General features: G+C 33.3%; 1 protein-coding gene across 2 annotated transcripts in view; it reads right to left on the bottom strand.

The window, feature by feature from the left end:
- LOC145259293 (E3 ubiquitin-protein ligase RNF170-like) overlaps window positions 1-18,462 on the bottom strand; it is a 78,951-nt gene that overhangs the window by 52,281 nt on the left and 8,208 nt on the right. For both annotated transcript variants that reach the window (XM_080117163.1, XM_080117164.1), the window contains exon 2: window positions 18,288-18,418. In XM_080117163.1, the coding sequence (XP_079973289.1) occupies window positions 18,288-18,391 (104 nt within the window). In that variant the 5' untranslated portion in view covers window positions 18,392-18,418. The remainder of the gene's footprint in view (window positions 1-18,287; window positions 18,419-18,462) is intronic.

Here is an 18,462-nt window from a genome sequence, read left to right on the forward strand (position 1 = left end):
TGAGTCCCTGGAGATGCAACAGGAATTTTTGCAAAAATAATTTCTTTACTGTGCACATCTATTTAATGAAATAAAATTTAGGATAAAATTTCAGGAAAAACTAATGGACGGTTATCTGGCAATCATCCGGAATAATGGACGGACGCCTCTCCAATAAATTGAGGGACCAACAAACGATTTTTTATAAAATTTTATGTTTACAAATTTATTATTTGCTTACAAAACAAACACACATACACGATATGATTTAGGAATCTTGGGTAGGACGACCCCCGGTGTGCTTGAGGTATTTTGGTGAATGAGAACTTTAACTAGGATCAAACATAAACTAGCAAAGGTACAGGGACGAGGATGGCCATAGACATCCCCTCCCCAATTTTTGAGTGGTGTTGTACCTAAATTTTTGTTTATTACTGTTTTGTTGTAAACATTCAGAGTGAATAAAAAATATATAACTCAAAGTGTAGTATCTGTTCTGATGCTACACTTAAGTTAATTTGTCCTTGGTCAATAGAGGAGAAACCCTCTATACTGAAACCATTATTATTTTTGGTTACTATCAGAGTGCCCCTTTTGCCCTTCTTTTGGGGGAGCTGGTTTTTTTCCCCCACATTAAAAACGATCTTGTGTCAGATTTTGTTTTTGTGGAGAAGCAAATAAAAACCAATAGTAAAAAGGGTTTTTAATATGAATATCAATACACACAAAAAAAAAAAAAAAAAAAAAATTTATAGTATAAATTGGCATTGTAATAATTAGCAGAATCAGAGATGTTTCATTTAATAAGTTGAAATAAATTGACAAAACTACAAAACTTCTAAAAGAAGTCTTGTTAACTCATTTCAGTGATATTTTACTCATAGCTGGGGAGTGATAGACTTTCATACCTATCCACATGCTTTTAGTATGTAACAGTTTCAATTAGCAATACCAGACAACATAACGTTCAGCAATGGACAAGACACAAACTGTTACTTAATTTGACACTCATAGTTTTTAAATCAGTAATAAGTACATTTCTCCTACCTTCATCAAAATAAAACTTATAGAACTGGATTCACAATAAAATTTATTTTAAAATGGTATTTTAATATTTTTGTTGTGGTTTTTATATTCGAAGAAATCGCTAGTCAGATCTGATATTATTGATATTAATGATGAAACATGCCAACAGAGCATACCCGTTGGCGATGAAACAATTTTTGCAAATAAGCAGTCAGGATGTGTTCACATAAATACTCACAGCTGAAGTTGTACCCGTCGACGACATTGTTAGTTGTTTTAGCTAATCAGAGAAAAGAATTGTTTTTGCTATGGAATTTGAACACAACATGTACATTTTTCCAGTCAAAAGTTAGAATATCTCAAAGTTGATGCTTTGTAGTACAAAGATAAAGATAGAAACTGTGTTCAAAAGCTATTTAATAGCGAATATATTAATTTCTTTTGTCCTAAAATTTGAAAAGAATTGGATAAAAACATTATGCACGACTCGATAGAAGTCGTTACAACTGCATATAAGCATGAGAATTTTTGTGTGTCGAGACGCGCACAAAAAATCTGTAAACAAGTGTTTGTGAACTAACTTACAAACAAAGTATTCATTTTATTTTTGTTATTATTATATATCACTATATTTAGAAAACATAAGTTTTAATCATTTTTATTTATTTTTTTTTTTTTACACAGTGGACACCACTTATCAAGGCCCGGAAGCCACTCAGGGATAAGGGTTATTGCAAGTACATTACGTTAGTGTGGAGATTTGATGAAGTGTTTACTTAAGGGGGCGGTTCATTAGGAATTTGTTAACGTTGGACTTGAAGACATCCAAGTTGTAGTCAGGTGGGAAGCAGGCAGACGGAACAGAGTTCCACAGGCGTGCAGTTCTAAGAAAGAAGCTTTATTCATGGAATCCACGTTTTGATTTAGGCACAGATAAAGAGTGGGGGAAATTTTTCACAGTGGATTCGGCTAGACGGGTGTTTTTCGTGAAAGATTGGCGAGGGGGGACCATAGAAAGGAAAATAATATTTTTAAAAAATAAATTCTTTGAAAAAGAATAACCGACGATGAACATACTTTTAAAAGTTAAAACACACAAACCACTTATCCAGTTAAGTAAAAGAACCACTTTTTATCAGTAATGTACTTGCAATAACCCTTGCTTATCCCTGAGTGGCTTCCGGGCCTTGATAAGTGGTGATCACTTTGTAAAAAAAAAAAAAGTAGTGTCGAGCATTACATGAGAACAAGAAAAAATGGCTGCAATGCTCTTGAAGTCTCAACAATGACTTAAAAATAAAAAATTATACAAAATACTGGTAGAAACTCACCCGATAGTTGTCACGGTAACTTGAAGCCGTTAAAATGAAATTTAATTATCCCAATTAGTTTAATGTACTTGAAAATATAATTTTAATCTGTACAAAATGTCCTTTAATTTGATATGCTACAAGCAATATTTTGTTAATTTCTTTGCGTTGTGTCATGGTAGCCATTTTGGATTTCCTGGTCACTATCTTGGGGATCTATCATGATGTTAAAATGGCAAATGATAACTTCCATCAGAATAATACTTCCTATGATAATAAAGCGTTAACATTTTTCTTAGCTGTTTTTATGATGTGTTATACTTAAAGCTGTTAAAATGAAACTGAAATGTGCTAATTAGTCCGTAAGTTACTAAGTGAGATGGTCGTAAATAACGCCAACTGAACCGTCATGCTATGATAGTATGTTCAAAATTTCATAATATCTTAAAAAGATCTGAAGATACAGTTTTTTAAAGATGTGTTAATTCGTAAATTGTGCAAATTTCCTACCATTTTCAGTCACAAGCTTACATGCATTTAAATAGGACTGACTTCTGGCAAAATGTCCAGTGAACCACACATTTTTTGATACTTTGAATGGTCATAACTCCGGTTCTCATGGATCGATTTTAAAAAACTAAAGATATTATTTCTTTGTTTTTTATGCTCTTTTCAATGATGCTTGATTTGAATTTATTTGATCCAAAGAAAAAAATGGTGTTGTATTGCTATTTCAAGGAGATCTAAACTTGACTTAACGATTAACGGCAACTAACCCTAACCCTTCATATCAGACAATTGCTATTCATTTGGACACTGCCAGAGTTCCCCCTATTTGGGGATAGCTGGTTTTCCCAAACATTGTGGGGAAACAAGTACAGGGTAGAAAGCTGAAAGCTTAACTGGTCTACAGCCAGACGTTCATTTCAGCGCCTGTGTGGTTCTTAATTTAATTATCAACTCGTTCATTTATTTTTCATCATTAAATTTGAACACTTTACACTTCCGCTTGTGTCATGACGCAACGGTAAACTCTCAAGTTTTCTTTCACTTTCTTTCCGCCCTCGCATCACGGGTTTGAGTCTGCCTGCCTACTACCACTTTTTATTGTTTTTGCTCAAAACATGCCTCCAAACACCTGGGCAATGCCGGGCACCCAGGCTAGTCTATATATATAGTATTAGGACAATTAATCAGAATTTGAAAAAAAAAAACTAAACTTTTTTTGGTGTTGGTATCAGAAAAATTTGTGCCTATGTGAAGAAATGGTTTTTTTTAATTTCTTTTTTTTTTTCTTGTTAAAGCAACATTTTCCATTATCTGGTACTAATGATAAAATGGTAAATGTTTATTAACGTTAAATTTTATTTGTAAAACTAAAAATTTATTTATCAACTCCCTTCAAGTGTATTCTTGCATTTGTGAAAAATATGTGCACGTATTACATAGATGTCTGGAGTAATCCAAAAATTATTTTTAAAAATGTCTATAGCTACATATATATCAAACAATTTGAATTGAGAATTTAGAATGGAATCTGTAGTTGTATCAAAATTGTCCCATCATTAACATATACATATATACACACACACACACACACACATATATATATAGGTTAATCATTTACTTCAAACATACTCGGTTTGTATATACCAATCATAATGGATTAAAAAACCTTTCTCACAAAGTTTTTTTATTATAAAAAGATCTTATTTTATATAAATTTTGAAATTTTAAGGTAAACATGTGAAGAGTATGTGACTAAATATGCAGCAATAACATAATTTTGAAGACTTGTTAGTTGCAATACGAAACAATATTGTAATGGATACCTTTTTGAAAAGTAATAGATAACCAACCGAGAAAATTATATTTGGAACTTAGAAAATTATTATACCACACTATATATATATATATATATATATATATATATATATATATATATCAGTGGCGCCAAAAAGAAACTGCAAATTTAAGCTAAATGTAACTGTTTAAACAAACTGTACCTCATTTGATTCGTCTTTTATCCCTCTATAATTTTACCTAGTCAAATTTGACTTTTAATTAACATATCCTAGTGTTCACATCAATTCAAAAAATTAACTTCAAATCAAGAAGGCAAAAAGAAACTCCGCAGTAACAAATGAGCTTAAAACTAACTTAAAATATCCATCTTTTAGGCAATATAGCATCTTTAATCGTAATTGTTCCAGGTTATACAACGTAACATTTAATCTGTATGCCTCGACTTTCCCTTAATGATCATCAGGAGTTCATTAATCTCCACCTTTCTGGTTTAGAAATCGGCCGCAGATTGAAATGTGATAAGAAAATGGAACGACTGACTGTACAAAGGCACCAAAACACCAGCAGTGTTTGTGATGTCCCTAAATCTGGTCGTCCTAGAGTTACTTCTTACAAGGAAGACAATGCTATCAAGATTTGCAGCCTTAGAAACAGATTTGAAATGGCTCCCCAAATCCAACAACAGTGCAATCTTGTTAACAAGTGCTCTCTTTCTACAGTTATGAACAGATTGAAGGAATTTAATTTGCAAGGTTGTGCTGAAAGAAGCAAGCCAATGATCTCTGTAAAGAACAGAAAGTGTCACCTGGACTTTGTCAGATGCAAGGAAGATCATGACTTCATATTGGCCGAAAGTGATTTTTAGCGACAAAAGCAAGTTCAATAGGCTAGGCGGTGATGGTAGGCAGTATGTCCATTGAAAGGAGGACAAAGAATTTAATCCTAGGTGCGCAGTTTCAATGCTGCAAAGTTGTGAAGATTCAGTTTTGGTGTGGGGCGTTATTAGTGTCAATGGTCCAGGACCTATAGGTCGCTTGCAAGGTGGAATTAATTTGACCAAGTGCATTAATATATTGACTAAGCATTTTCTACCCTACTTTGGTTGGAATTTGGATGTTAATCCCATCTTCATGCAGGATAATGCTCCCATTCACACAGTTGGCAATGTCAAGAGGTTCCTGGAAGAGCATGATATTTAGTGTTTGGATTGGCATGCACAATCTCCAGATCTCAATTTTATCAAAAACGTATGGCATTACGTCAATCAACAGCTATGCAATGATAAAATTTCAAATCTGGAAGAACTTTGGACAAAAATTAAAAAGAAGTGGGATACCCTTTCACCATAGTATTGCCGCAGACTAAGGAATGCCCAAAATATTGCAGGTGGTCAAATTGCAGACGGGTTATGCTACTAAATATTAACTAGTTCATTGTGTTCCTGTTGTATTTGTGTTGCATTAATGCATTAAAGTTACATTTAAATAACAATTTTCCACTGTGCAGAGTTTCTTTTTGCCTTCTCGATTTGAAGTTAATTTTTTAAATTGATGTGCATATGAGAATACTTAAATTAAAAGTCATATATGAACGGTCCTGGATATGACCTTAAACTATATCCAGTAGTGAGGCCCCAGCTTGCGGGCTTTGGAGAGTGTGGAGCCACCCTTTAATTGCCATTGCTCCCAGGTCCACTCTGACCCGGAGTGGTAGTACCTGTTAGGGTCCCAACTATGTGTTAAATAGAAACCGACTTGAAAACAACAAATATATTCTATTAAAAAACTTTTCTTCAAAATCTTTGGATCCAGCATTGAATAACTTAAAAAGGGTTGATATGCCGTAAAACAAAAACAACCAGCCAACCAAATATGAACAGGTAAAAATCATAGAGGAATAAAAGGCGAATCAAATGAGGTATAGGTTGTTTAAACAATTACATTCAATTTAGCTTAAATTTGCAATTTTTAAAAAAATGACAAGTGCGGACTTTCTTTTTGGTGCCACGGTGTATATATATAGTAATTTATAAAATATATATGGCGATTAAGCTACACTGAATATTCTGCATTTCATCCACTATAGGATTTGTCAGGCTTATGCGCGAATTCTGTGGTTGTTTCTTGTTTTTATATATGTTGAGGATTTCTAGTTAGCCAATCAGCTTTCTAGTATCCACCGCACCCCTTCCTATCAGCCAATGGGCATGCATTTTATCGAACAAAGGATCTGTTTTAGAACTAGGTTAGTGGTTTAAGGTAGACGTTTTCCTTCTTTTTTTTTTTTCTATATATATATATATATATATAAATATACCTATGTATATACATATACATGTACATATATATACATATATGTGTGATCGTTTATGTATATTCATGTTTATTTAATTTATTTGTTTGTTTTCTATTGTTAGTTTTAAAGCTATTTTGTATCGCTATCCTAGAGTAAGTTTTATTTTGTGAACACAGTTGTTTACTATTTCTCGTCTACAGTTTAATAGATTTTGGGGTTCTTTAAAGTACAGTATAGCAAATTTTTCATGGAGGCATAATTTACATGGGTCGTCTAAATGTCTGCACATGGTAGCTTGTCTTATTATTTTCCATTCGACTACCGGCGAATATCCGCTTTCTGTGAGTTCCCAGTATTTATTCGCTAGTGTTGTTTTTATACGGTGTTTTTTATTTTTGAATGTACTTTTGTGGTCATAGCGAACACCTATGACCACAAAAGTACATTCAAAAATAAAAAACACCGTATATATATATAAATATAAAAGCGAAAATGTATGTATGTATGTATGTATGTATGTATGTGTTCGCTTTTTCTGTGTGTCTACAAAAGGCTTCTTTCAGAGAAGCGGTCGGTCGGTTCACAACTTTTTAAAACTTTTTATATCACATACAAATCGTAATATCTCATAGTTAACAATGAAGCTCGCCTGTCTATTTAATTTGCTCGATTTCGGGAAGATAAATATTCAACATTTGTCGCTCGCCGCATGTGGGTTAGTTTTTTTCCGATAACATCTTGGGGGCAAGGAAAAAAGCGTTCAGCAGTAAATGAAATTCCGCAGTCAAACTTGACCTCATTAACTCATTAAAACGCGCACCTGCTAAATCCAAGTAATTAAATAAATTCAAACGCATTTCTGTTAGCATGTCGCGGTGGGGCAATGGTTAACGTCGCACTTTTTTTTTTTCACAACTTTGCCTCAACGGTTCGGGTTCGATCCTCATACTTACTTTTTTTTTTTTAAAACCCCCCCCACACACACACACCTCCAAACACCAGGGCAACGCCGGGTACCCCTCGTTATTATAAAGCTGAGTTAATCAATGTTCATGGTGAATTTAATTTGGTAATTCAATCAGTTCTTTTTAAATCATTTTATTGAATGTGAATATTCTGAAGTAGATTTTTTTTTTTTCCTCTTTTTTTTCCTTTTATTGTGAAACTAGCAGGGAATGCTGCCCAATTGTCAAAAAACAGAACTTGGGCGGCATCAGTCAGAAGTGAAACCAAAGGCAAAATTTTGTAAGAAAAAAATATGTACACGTACTGGGTGCAAACTCGCATAACTTAAGTTAGTAAGCGAACACCTTATTCATGGGTCCATGAGGACAGATGTTATAACGTTGCAAATTTAGCTATTTAAAATGGAATAACATAACAACGGTTAGCACATGCATGGTTTGCAAAAGTAGAAGCATCATAAAAAAACAGTTAAAAAAAAGGGAGGTAAGGCCTTATCATGCGAAATATTACTCTGATGGCCATTATCATTTGTCATCATTACATCATGAAAAATCTAAGATGGCAACTAGGAAACCCAAGATGACCACCAAGACATGATACAAAGAAATTAACAAAATATGGCTTGTAAAAAATCAAATGAAAGGAAATTTTGTACAGATTACCATTATGTTTTCAAATACATTAAACTAATTAGGATAATTAAATTTCATTTTAACGGCTTCAAGTTACCGTGACAATTATTGGGCGAATTTCTACCAGTATTTTGTATAATTTTTTTATTTTTAAGCCATTGTCAAGACTTCAAGAGCAGCACAACCATTTTTTCTTGTTCTTATGTAACGCTTGACACTACTTGGTTTTTGAACAGAATAAACATTTACAATACCAAAAATTTATCGAGGTAGGTAGAAGAGTAACTTGCCTTTGATAACATTTATTTGTTATATATTTGTTTTTTGGACACTTTTTCATACCTCTGTGGATTGTAAAACAAACCTGATAAAAATTATTCTTTTACTTAACTGGATAAGTGGTTTGTGTGTTTTAACTTTTAAAAGCATAGTCATTGTCGGTCATTCTTTTTCAAAGAATTTATTTTTTTTAAATATTCTTTTCCTTTCCATAATTAAAACTTATGTTTTCTAAATAATAAAAATAAAATAAATACTCTATGTTCGTAAGTTAGTCAATGAACACTTGTTTACAGATTTTTTGTGCGCGTCTCAGCACACAAAAATTTTCATATTTGTATGCGGTTGTCACTAATTCTATTGATTCGTGCATAAGTTTTTACCCAATTCTTTTCAAATTTTAGGACAAAAAAAATTAATATATTCGCTATTAAATAGTGTATGAACACAGTTTCTATCTTTAATTATCTTTGTACTACAAAGCGTTAACTTTGAGATATTCTAACTTTCGACTGAAATGATGTACATGTTGTGTTCAAATTCCATAGCAAATACAATTCTTTTCTCTGATTAGCTAAAACAACTAGAAACGTCGTTGACGGGTACAACTTCGGCTTCGGATATTTATGTGAACAAACCCGACCGTTTATTTGCAAAATATGATCTACTGCCAGCGGGTATGCTATGCTGGCATGTTTTATCGTTAATAGTCAGATTTAAACAGCAATTTCTTCGAATATACAAATCACAACAAAGATATTAAAATACCACTTTAAAGTAAATTTTATTGTGAATCCAGTTATATAAGTTTTATTTTGATGGAGGTAGGAGAGATGTACTTATTACTGATTTAAAAACTATGAGTGTCAAATTAAGTAGCAGTGTGAAACCTTGTCCAGTACTGAACGTTATGGTGTCTGGTATTGCTACTATTAGCAATTAGTAAATTAACTGAAATACATGATCAACTTAATTTGGAAAAACAAACTCATTCAAGGTGTGACCACATGGTGGAATTCAATATATGCTGAAAATAAATGAAGAAAAACAAAAAGCTCTTGTAATGTGAGCTGTTGATAAGATTCCTACCTTAACAACTTACTAATGGGAACTTGTTTGAAAAAAATATATCCAGTTCCCGAGTTCATTTGAAGAAATCACCAAAGAAATAAGTCACAGAACTTCAACTATATCAATGATACCTACAAATTTAGCTGTGAGGTTATTTCTGTCAAAAACTATCCCATCTAATTCTAGTATTTCTGATTTTAGTGGAATCCTTACCATTGTTGAACAATTCAGTGAATCAATGGAAACAAGATTTTCATGCTATCTAAACGATAAAAACTTGTGTAAGTCTACTTTCCTAGACTCACAATTCAAATATTAATTTTAAAAGATCGGCAGAGAAAACATATTTAGAATTGGCTTCTACATCTAGTTTCCACTCATGATAGTGAAGCAGAATCAACAGTATAGACTACCCTGCAGAGGGTGAAGAAGCAGGAGCATGCGTAAATTACAACATGGCAAATTTGAAACCAACTGACAAAAAGCAACCAGTAAAAATGTAATAGGAAGTATAAGTACAATTGTTTCTAATTAAATTTCGGCCTTCATTTTTGAGGTGTGAAAAGTGAACATTGCATCATTTATAATAGCAAAATTGCACTGATGGACAATTTTTAAAGTATCATTAAATAAAACTGAATTAAATGACAGTAAATATGAATATTCAATATAATTCTATACATAATGATTATTATGCCTATTTTTTTTTTTTTTTAACAATTCCAGCTGATAAAAATGCTATGTTGGTGGCGAAAATAAAGTACCGAATGTCATAAAGATATACTAATTTTCAAATCGCATATCAAAAAAATAATAAAAGATACAGATCTGGAATCATGCATGTCTAATCAATACATATTGTAGAATGCTAAATCCAGACGTCAGCTCTTTACACCATGTACTTCTAAAATAGTATCCTCAAGAAAATGTGATAATTATATGTAGTGTTTTTCACTTTATCATGGCGATTTCTGCCCGCCCTTTGACATCGGACTACCCTTAGAGACGTCATGTCCCATGCTGTAGAGGAAACCATCGGCTACACAAGCAAGAAAAGTCAGGACTGGTTTGAGGAGAATGACAACATCATATCTCCTCTCATCGAGGCTAAACATCAGACACGTCTGACCATGGAGAACCAGCCCACAGCTGTCAATAAACGTGCTCATAAACAAGCTGCAGCTGAGAGCAAAAAAAAAAAAAGAATCCATGCAGTCCAGAACTTTTGGTTGCAAAGAAAACTTGAGGAAATACAAAGGTACGCTGACCAGTGAGACCTACGAAATATCTATGCAGTAACAAAAGAAATTTTCAGCTCCATTCGGTCATCAGTGGGTGATTTAAAAGACCCAGATGAGACTACGGCCATCACTGACACCAAGCCAATTCTACTAAGATGGATGTCCCACTTTGAGAAACTTTTCAATGAACATACTGTTACCCCGAACAACCTCCTGCGAGTGACGCCGCTATACCCTGTCCATCACTGGATGGCGTTACCACCTTCCATCGAGGATTTTAACAAGGCCCTGAAATGCATGAGACCTGGCAAAGCCTCTGTACTTAACATCCCATCTACTCGCACATGGATGCCCAGACCTGAAGAATGGTTTCATGCACCTCATACTGAAAATATGGGAGATGAAGACCCTCCCTAGTGATTTCTGCGATATAACAATCATAACAATATTCAAAAAATAAGATCGGGAGAACTGTAACAACTACTGGGGTAGATCACTTTTGAGTATGCAACCAAGATATTCGCCTGTATTCTACTTGACAGCCTCCTCGTCCTCGCAGAAGATATTCTCCCAGAGTCTCAGCGTGGATTTCGACCTTCATGCGGGACCACTGACATGATCTTCTGCACACGGCAATTTCATGAAAAGAGCCTAAAACACCAGCAGCCCATTCTGTTCAATTTCTGGGACTTAAAAAAGACCTTTGACAAAGTTCCCCGACTTGCCATGTGCGCAGTCCTCGCTAGATTTGGCTGCTCACCTGATTTTATCACCTTGGTGCGCGCCCTGATTGAGGGAATGGTGGGGAGAGTATGTCACCAGAGCTCCCTCTCTGAGCCATTCCCCATCAATAGTGGGCTGAAACAAGGTTGTGTTCTGGTTCCAACATGTTTCTCACTTTACACAGCAGCAATGCTAAATGAGATACCACCAGACACACCATCAATCAATCTCCATTTTTGCATGGATGGTGGAATTTTCAACCTAGCACGACTCCGTGCTAGAACTCAGACACCCACATGCTTAGTGCGAGAGCTGCAGTATGCTGATGACAACACCACTTCAGGTCAGACTATACAGGAATTTCACTCATTAGCAGATGCATACAATGCAGCCTACAAACGTTTTTGAATGCAGGTCAATACAGAAAAGACCAAAGCACTAGTCTAACACCCACCTGGATTCCTGCTCCCTAATACCAAATGGCCAATCACTAGAGGAGGTTGACCAGTTCCTTACCTAGGGAGCATCATAACATCTACTCCCACATGTAAGAAAGATGCAGATAACCGGATCAGGAAAGCCCATGCCACCTTTGGTCGCCTCAACAGCCGCTTATTTAACAACCACGCACTGAAATTGGCCACTAAAATCATGGTCAGTAGTACTCTCCACGCTTCTTTAAGCTTGTGAAACATGGACGTTATACAGAAGCGATACAAAATACCTAGAATGCTTCCAGCAACACAAGTTGAGGAAAATTTTGCATATCACCAGGGAGAGCCATACCACTAACTTGCAAGTACTGTAGCATTACAAGTTGATTTTTTATTTTTAGAGAATTGTTATTTTATCAACTTGCATGAAAAGAGCTATGTAAAAGATGCTTAAAACCGTTTGAATTATGCAAATAACATCAGTAGTTCAAAAGTTATGAGAATTCTAAGTGCCAAAATTTAGGCTTTTCTGTGGACATTTTTCTTTAGAAAAAGTGGGCTGAATTACAGATCTCAACATTTCAAGAAATTCGGTAATTTCGCCACCATTTATTTATTTTTCAAGCTATTCTCATGAAACTTGACAGTCTTATGTAAAATTGTGTGTTCTTTCTGATTATGCAGTCAAATCTGATGTATCTCTTTACCATAAGCCATGAATTATAAATTCAGATGTACAAATTTCAATTTTTTTTAAACTAGCGCATGGTATCATACAGTGGGTGTCTATTTATAAACAAAACTAAGTCTTATAGTAGTATTTAAATATAGCTTTATTGAGAATAGGCATTTTCCTGCCTCCTCACCAGAAGGAGAGCTTAATCTTGGGTGCAGCCATTGAGTGCTTAAAGAGCATTCATGCCGGTATTTACTACTCCCTTCAAAAAAAAAAAAAAAAAAAAAAATTTTTTAAATAAAATTGAGTAGATATGAATTAATCTCAGAAATAAATCAAAGAAAATTTTTCATAACTTATGCATTTTGGGACCAGTCCAAGTTTCAATTTTGTAAATCCTCTCTATCTGGCCCAAAACATACTCCTATTTTCCGAGATGCAACCATAAATCGTACTCTACATGAATCCTCGATGTAACTTTCACAATACCAGGAATCCTGATAAGCAACAACTATATATTCACCAGTTGATGGTAATTTTTGTCATTTCTATTCTTTTGTTTTACTGAAAATTCAATTATGTAAACATGAAAATTCAACTATGTAAACAAAAAAATAAAACGGTAATTTTTTTACCTTGTTTCCATCTTAACATTTAAAATGATTACTTTTATTGGTTTTAGGGTATGCTGAAAACGAATATCGCATTTAAATTTTCTGCAAATAAGTAGTTTTCCGGATATTAAGCAATGTCATTTCTTATGTTATCACTGTTAGCCATCTTGGTATGTGCAAGCGTGCAAACGCAACCCCGAGAAACTATGCACAAACACGCATACCAAGATGGCTACCAGCAATAACATAAGAAATGAAATTGCTTAATATCCAGAAAGCTACTTATTTGCGGAAAATTTAAATGCAATATTCGTTTTCAGCATACCCGAAAACCTATAAAGGTAGCCATTTTAAAGAAAAATGTGAAGGTAGAAATAATGTAAAAATTTACAAAATGCATCACAAATAAATTCTTTATCAAACCGCCTAATTATTATTATTTAGATATCCTCAGTTAAAAAAAAAAAAACAGTTTGTTTTACAGATTCGAAAAATTGGTCGACAAGGAGTTAAAAACAATTTTACAATATCTTTTTTATTTAATTATTAGGTGAAAGTACAAAAAAACACCCTTCCTTCCCCATGTTAAGAATGGGTTTCTAAATAATAACGTTATTATTTCAGTATGGTAGCATAAGTGCACAAATACCTTTTATTTGTTATATATTTGTTTTTTGACTACTAAAAAACATAATTGTACCTTAAGTACAAATAAGTTAAACGCATGTACTTAGTACATTTTGTTGTTTTAACGTTTTTAGTGCATGTGTACAAAAACATTTTAACGTTTTTAGTGCATGCGTTAAAAACAAAATAGTATTGTTTGGAAATCAAATTTAAAAAAATTGAAAATTTTTTTAAATTGACAAACTCAGAATAAAGAATGACTAGTCTAGTAAGACAGTTTTCTATTTTTAAGAGAATACTTTAGTAAGCTCAACACATGATACGCTTAGCGATTGTTTTTCTGTAAGCGGATTTGATTTCTATAAAAGATAACATTTTAAAGAAAATTCTGCGCAATTAATAATCAAATATTTACATATTATACATGAAAATAATTTTGAAACTATTCTCTATATGAAAATGGATGATATATGCCGATTTATCTTATCAATTTTGAAATATTCTTCGTCAACACTGCTCGGTCATAACTTTGCTTCCTGTGGTTGTAAAAAAAAAAAAAAAAAAAAAAAAAAAAAAAAAATCAAACACCAGTAGAGATGGACTTCTTTGTTTATATAGTCTGTAAAATTTCAGCCATATTCAATGAAATTTAACCCAACGCATATGTATCTAAATGTAACGTATAAAATGTAAACATTGAAAAAACTGTTTCCCTTTTTGTTGTCATTTTTACCGTTTTTTTTTTTCATTTTTAATTTGGAGCATAAAAACATTGAACGCATAAAAGAAAAATAAATTAACATCATTGGAATGCTTATTTTATTCTCTTTCCATCAATATAATTCTTTTAAAAACTGACCAACAAATAAAAAAGATATGTCTTGTTGAAGCACATATTGCCGATGTTTACGAAAATACAGCAAACGCTTGTAATGCTAAGTACTGGACAGAACTAAAATGACCAACGTTAAGGCAACCATCATTCATCATCGCCTCCATTGGGCAGGCCACATCAGTAGGATGGAGCCTTCCAGACTTACAAAAAAAAAAATACTTTATGGTGAGCTCTCCAATGGGACTAAACGGCGCTATAAAGACCAATTCAAGCGCACCGTGGAAATGACTAACATCGACCCTTCCTCATGAGAACAGGCTGCCAGGGACCAAACAAAATGGAGGATCATGGCACGCAAAGGTGCCATGGACTTTGAGGAGAAACGAAAACTGTTGCGATATTTTTGATTCATAATGGAGCATGATCCCACACAGTCGAGCAATTCTATTTATAAACGATGCTGCTCGGAACTGACGAATCAAATTAATTCACTACAGCAGCTGTAGTATTAGTCTAAGTTTCTTCCATTGGACTGCTAGACATGGGAATTTTCTCCAGGTCTCTTACTTTCCTGACTGTACTAATATGCAAAAATTTAAATGTAATGTGAACAAACATCTTGCTGCTCAGTGGTACTAGTTCCTGCATCACCAAAATCAATAGAGTCAAACATGGCTTTTTCCTGTTGATTGCAGTATGATGCTGGTCCTGTGCAGTTCTAAGGGGATCCACCTTTCTAGGCTTTGCTTTCTCTCAAGTGCTCCTACCAAGGAATGCTGACGGGGCAGTCCAGCCATATTTTGCAGATCAGAATACTCCTCCTCAGTTTCAAAGGGGCTGGCTCCACAATCCCATTTTCCGATTCTAGTGCCACATTTCTTGATGTGGGAGATAGATACACCTTACTGCTCAACTCCCTACATAGTGTCCTCTTAGATATAGTCTCAATTAGTAGGCCTTATGTCCAAGTGGCAATATGCCTTGTTTGAGACTGAATAAGAGAAAAAAAAAAAAAAAAAGCGAAGCATGCATGATCCCCCATGAGTCCACAGTGAACGAGGCATTAAAAAAATTACTAAGTTCAGCATTGCCCCCCCCTCCATTTAGCCCCCAAAGTCCCCAGGGGACGGGACGTCAAATCCTGGTGAAAATAAACAAATGGTGCAATCTTAGGCCTTAACATTTTTAAATTTGAGTTCAGCACCATGCAAAACTGATAAATAGACATACACAGATAATTTTGGACAAATATGGTAAAAATAGTCCCAAAAATGAAGTGTTTTTATTAGCCCTAAAAGATCTCCTGGGGAACACCTAAGAGTTATCGCGAAGTATAGACAAACAAAATTATATAGAAATCAGTTAGTTACAACTTTTCTGAAAGTTTTATAAAAATCCAAGGCATCAATTTTTAAATAAGCACAAAAGTGTTAATTTTAGCCATTTTAACTCGAAAGGCAACCCTAGGGGAGAGGTGGGGGGTAATCAAAGTTTACCCGGAAAATCCGTTTTTCACTTTTTTACACATATTATGTGCAAAATTTCTAAAAATTCCAAGGCGTAGTTATTGAGAATAGTGCGGACAGACGAACGGACAAACGGACAAGTATAGACAAACAAAATTATATAGAAATTAGTTATAACTTTTCAGAAACTTTTATAAAAATCCAAGGCATCAATTTTTTTTTAATAAGCACAAAAGTGTCAATTTTAGCCATTTTAACCAGAAAGGCACCCCTACGGGGGCAAACGGAGTTGTCCTGGAAAACCCATTCTGTTACTTTTTTTTTTACTCATACCATGTTTAATGTTTGTGCAAGATTTCAAAAAATTCCAAGGTATAGTTATGAAGGGCGGACAGACGAACAGACAAGGGTGAATTTACAAGTCCACCCTCCTTTTCTCCGGGGAATGGTGGGGGGACTAAAAACTAACAATAAAAAAAAAAAGAAACAAACAAAAGAAGCTGATATTTAAACATCAGATTAAAAATGCAGGTCACAATTACTGTCTCACTTGGGTTAAGCCCGATAATTCAAATCTAAATTTATGAAAGTATAAATACATTCAAATTATTCAATTACTAAACAGATTACTACTCAACTTCCTGTAAAGGAAAAAGGTGATACACTCATCATGTTTAAAGTGGAGTTCTGAACATATGACCAGCATGGTTAACTGGCATTGCCCGGGAACATGGAAAAGAAAAATAGAAAAGTTAAAGTGTGTGTAGAGTCTTTCTTTTAAAACTTATCTCTCTATCATCTCCATCACAAATCTTCCCTGTGTGTGTGTGTGTGTGTCTCTCTCTCTACAACTCCCTTTCTTGCTTCTTTCAGCAACTGGAGAAAATAAATTGCTGGCAGATTATGACATCAAAAGAAAAATTTTTAAATTGCTTTAAATATTGTTGCCCCTTCCCCATTTATTTATTTCATTTTACAACATATCAACCATCATCAAGTTATAGTCTTTAAAAAAAAAAAAAAATTTTTTAATGAAAAACAGAAATATTGCGACTGTTTGAAAAATTAAACTTTGCAAAAAAAAAATATATATATATTTTTAAATGAAAAATAGAAATATTTCCACTGTTTGAAACATTAAACTTTAAAAAAGGAAAAAAATGCAAACAGTTCAGAGACCAATCAAAATGCACATTTTAAATTTTATTTTTCTACCTATATAAAATTCATCATCAAGAAAATACAGACACAGGGCTCTACATTGTGAGTGAAGCAATCGCATTTGTGAGTGATTTTTCAAAATGGCGACTAGAAATAATGAAATGTTTATCTTTTGGTGATTGTATTTCTTTCACTGACAATCTTCCAAAGCTGAATGAAAAATATCTTTTCAACTTTTTTTTTTAAAATAAAACGAACAAAGTAAAATTATTTAAACAATAAATGTTTAATAGAATATACTTTTTTTTTTAACTAAGGCTTTTTAAAAAAACATCTGAAGAAATTAGTATGTTTATACCTTCAAGTATCAACATAAAATTTGTATATTTAGAATTACACTTATGAAAAAAAACAGAAAAATATTTATGATGTACATATTCGTCACAGAACGAACATGTCATATTCTAAAAATCATGTAGGTTTGGCTAGTAACTTTCCTATTTGGCTAGTAAACGAAAATATTTAGTTGTCAAAGGCCAACTGAAGATAAATTTGTCTGTAGAGCCCTGATATATATATATTTATTACAACGAGCACTTTTTCTTTCCCTGTATTTTAATTAAAATAGTAATTTTACTATTACATTAAAATACACTCTGCTCTTTAGACTATTGTTCTAATCTCCTTTAAATTTATATATATATATATATATATATATATATATATATATATATATATATATATATATATATTTACATGGCATGTTATTTAGCTGTAGTCTATTCTTTTTGAAGATTGAGATTTTATTTTATCTCCGAGGACCAATGCTGTTGTGCTTTGGTGTGCATCTGTAAGTCATAGAAGAATTTTCACTGTTTGAATCAAAATTCGAAAATATATATAAACATGTTCTTTAAACTATCTCCGCCCCCGCCCCAACTAATTCTATTCTTATGTCCCTCAAAATAATGAATATTAAAATTAAACTGCCTCGCCTTTATTCATCAATTTAAATTTGCATATGCGGTTATTGAAGAGTTAGACACACACTCAGTCATTTTTATTATATAAAGAAACACGCAATTATTTAAAAAATAATTAAAAAAAAAAAAAAGTAAAAAAAAATAGAATTTAAAAAATAGTTACCTTTTTCCCATACTGGCCAAAATGGGAAGCACACTAAGCAACACCAAACTGACCACTGCATAAATCACTTCATCTCCAACTCCTTCAATAAATGTTCCAGTCATTATCACAAATTATGGCAAAATTATCACCTTTGGAAGAAAGAGAAAACGAAAATAAAAACTATTTTTAAATC

This window comes from Euprymna scolopes, chromosome 34 (assembly GCF_053919585.1).
Source record: "Euprymna scolopes isolate OS-2025 chromosome 34, ASM5391958v1, whole genome shotgun sequence".
Lineage (NCBI taxonomy): Eukaryota > Metazoa > Mollusca > Cephalopoda > Sepiida > Sepiolidae > Euprymna > Euprymna scolopes.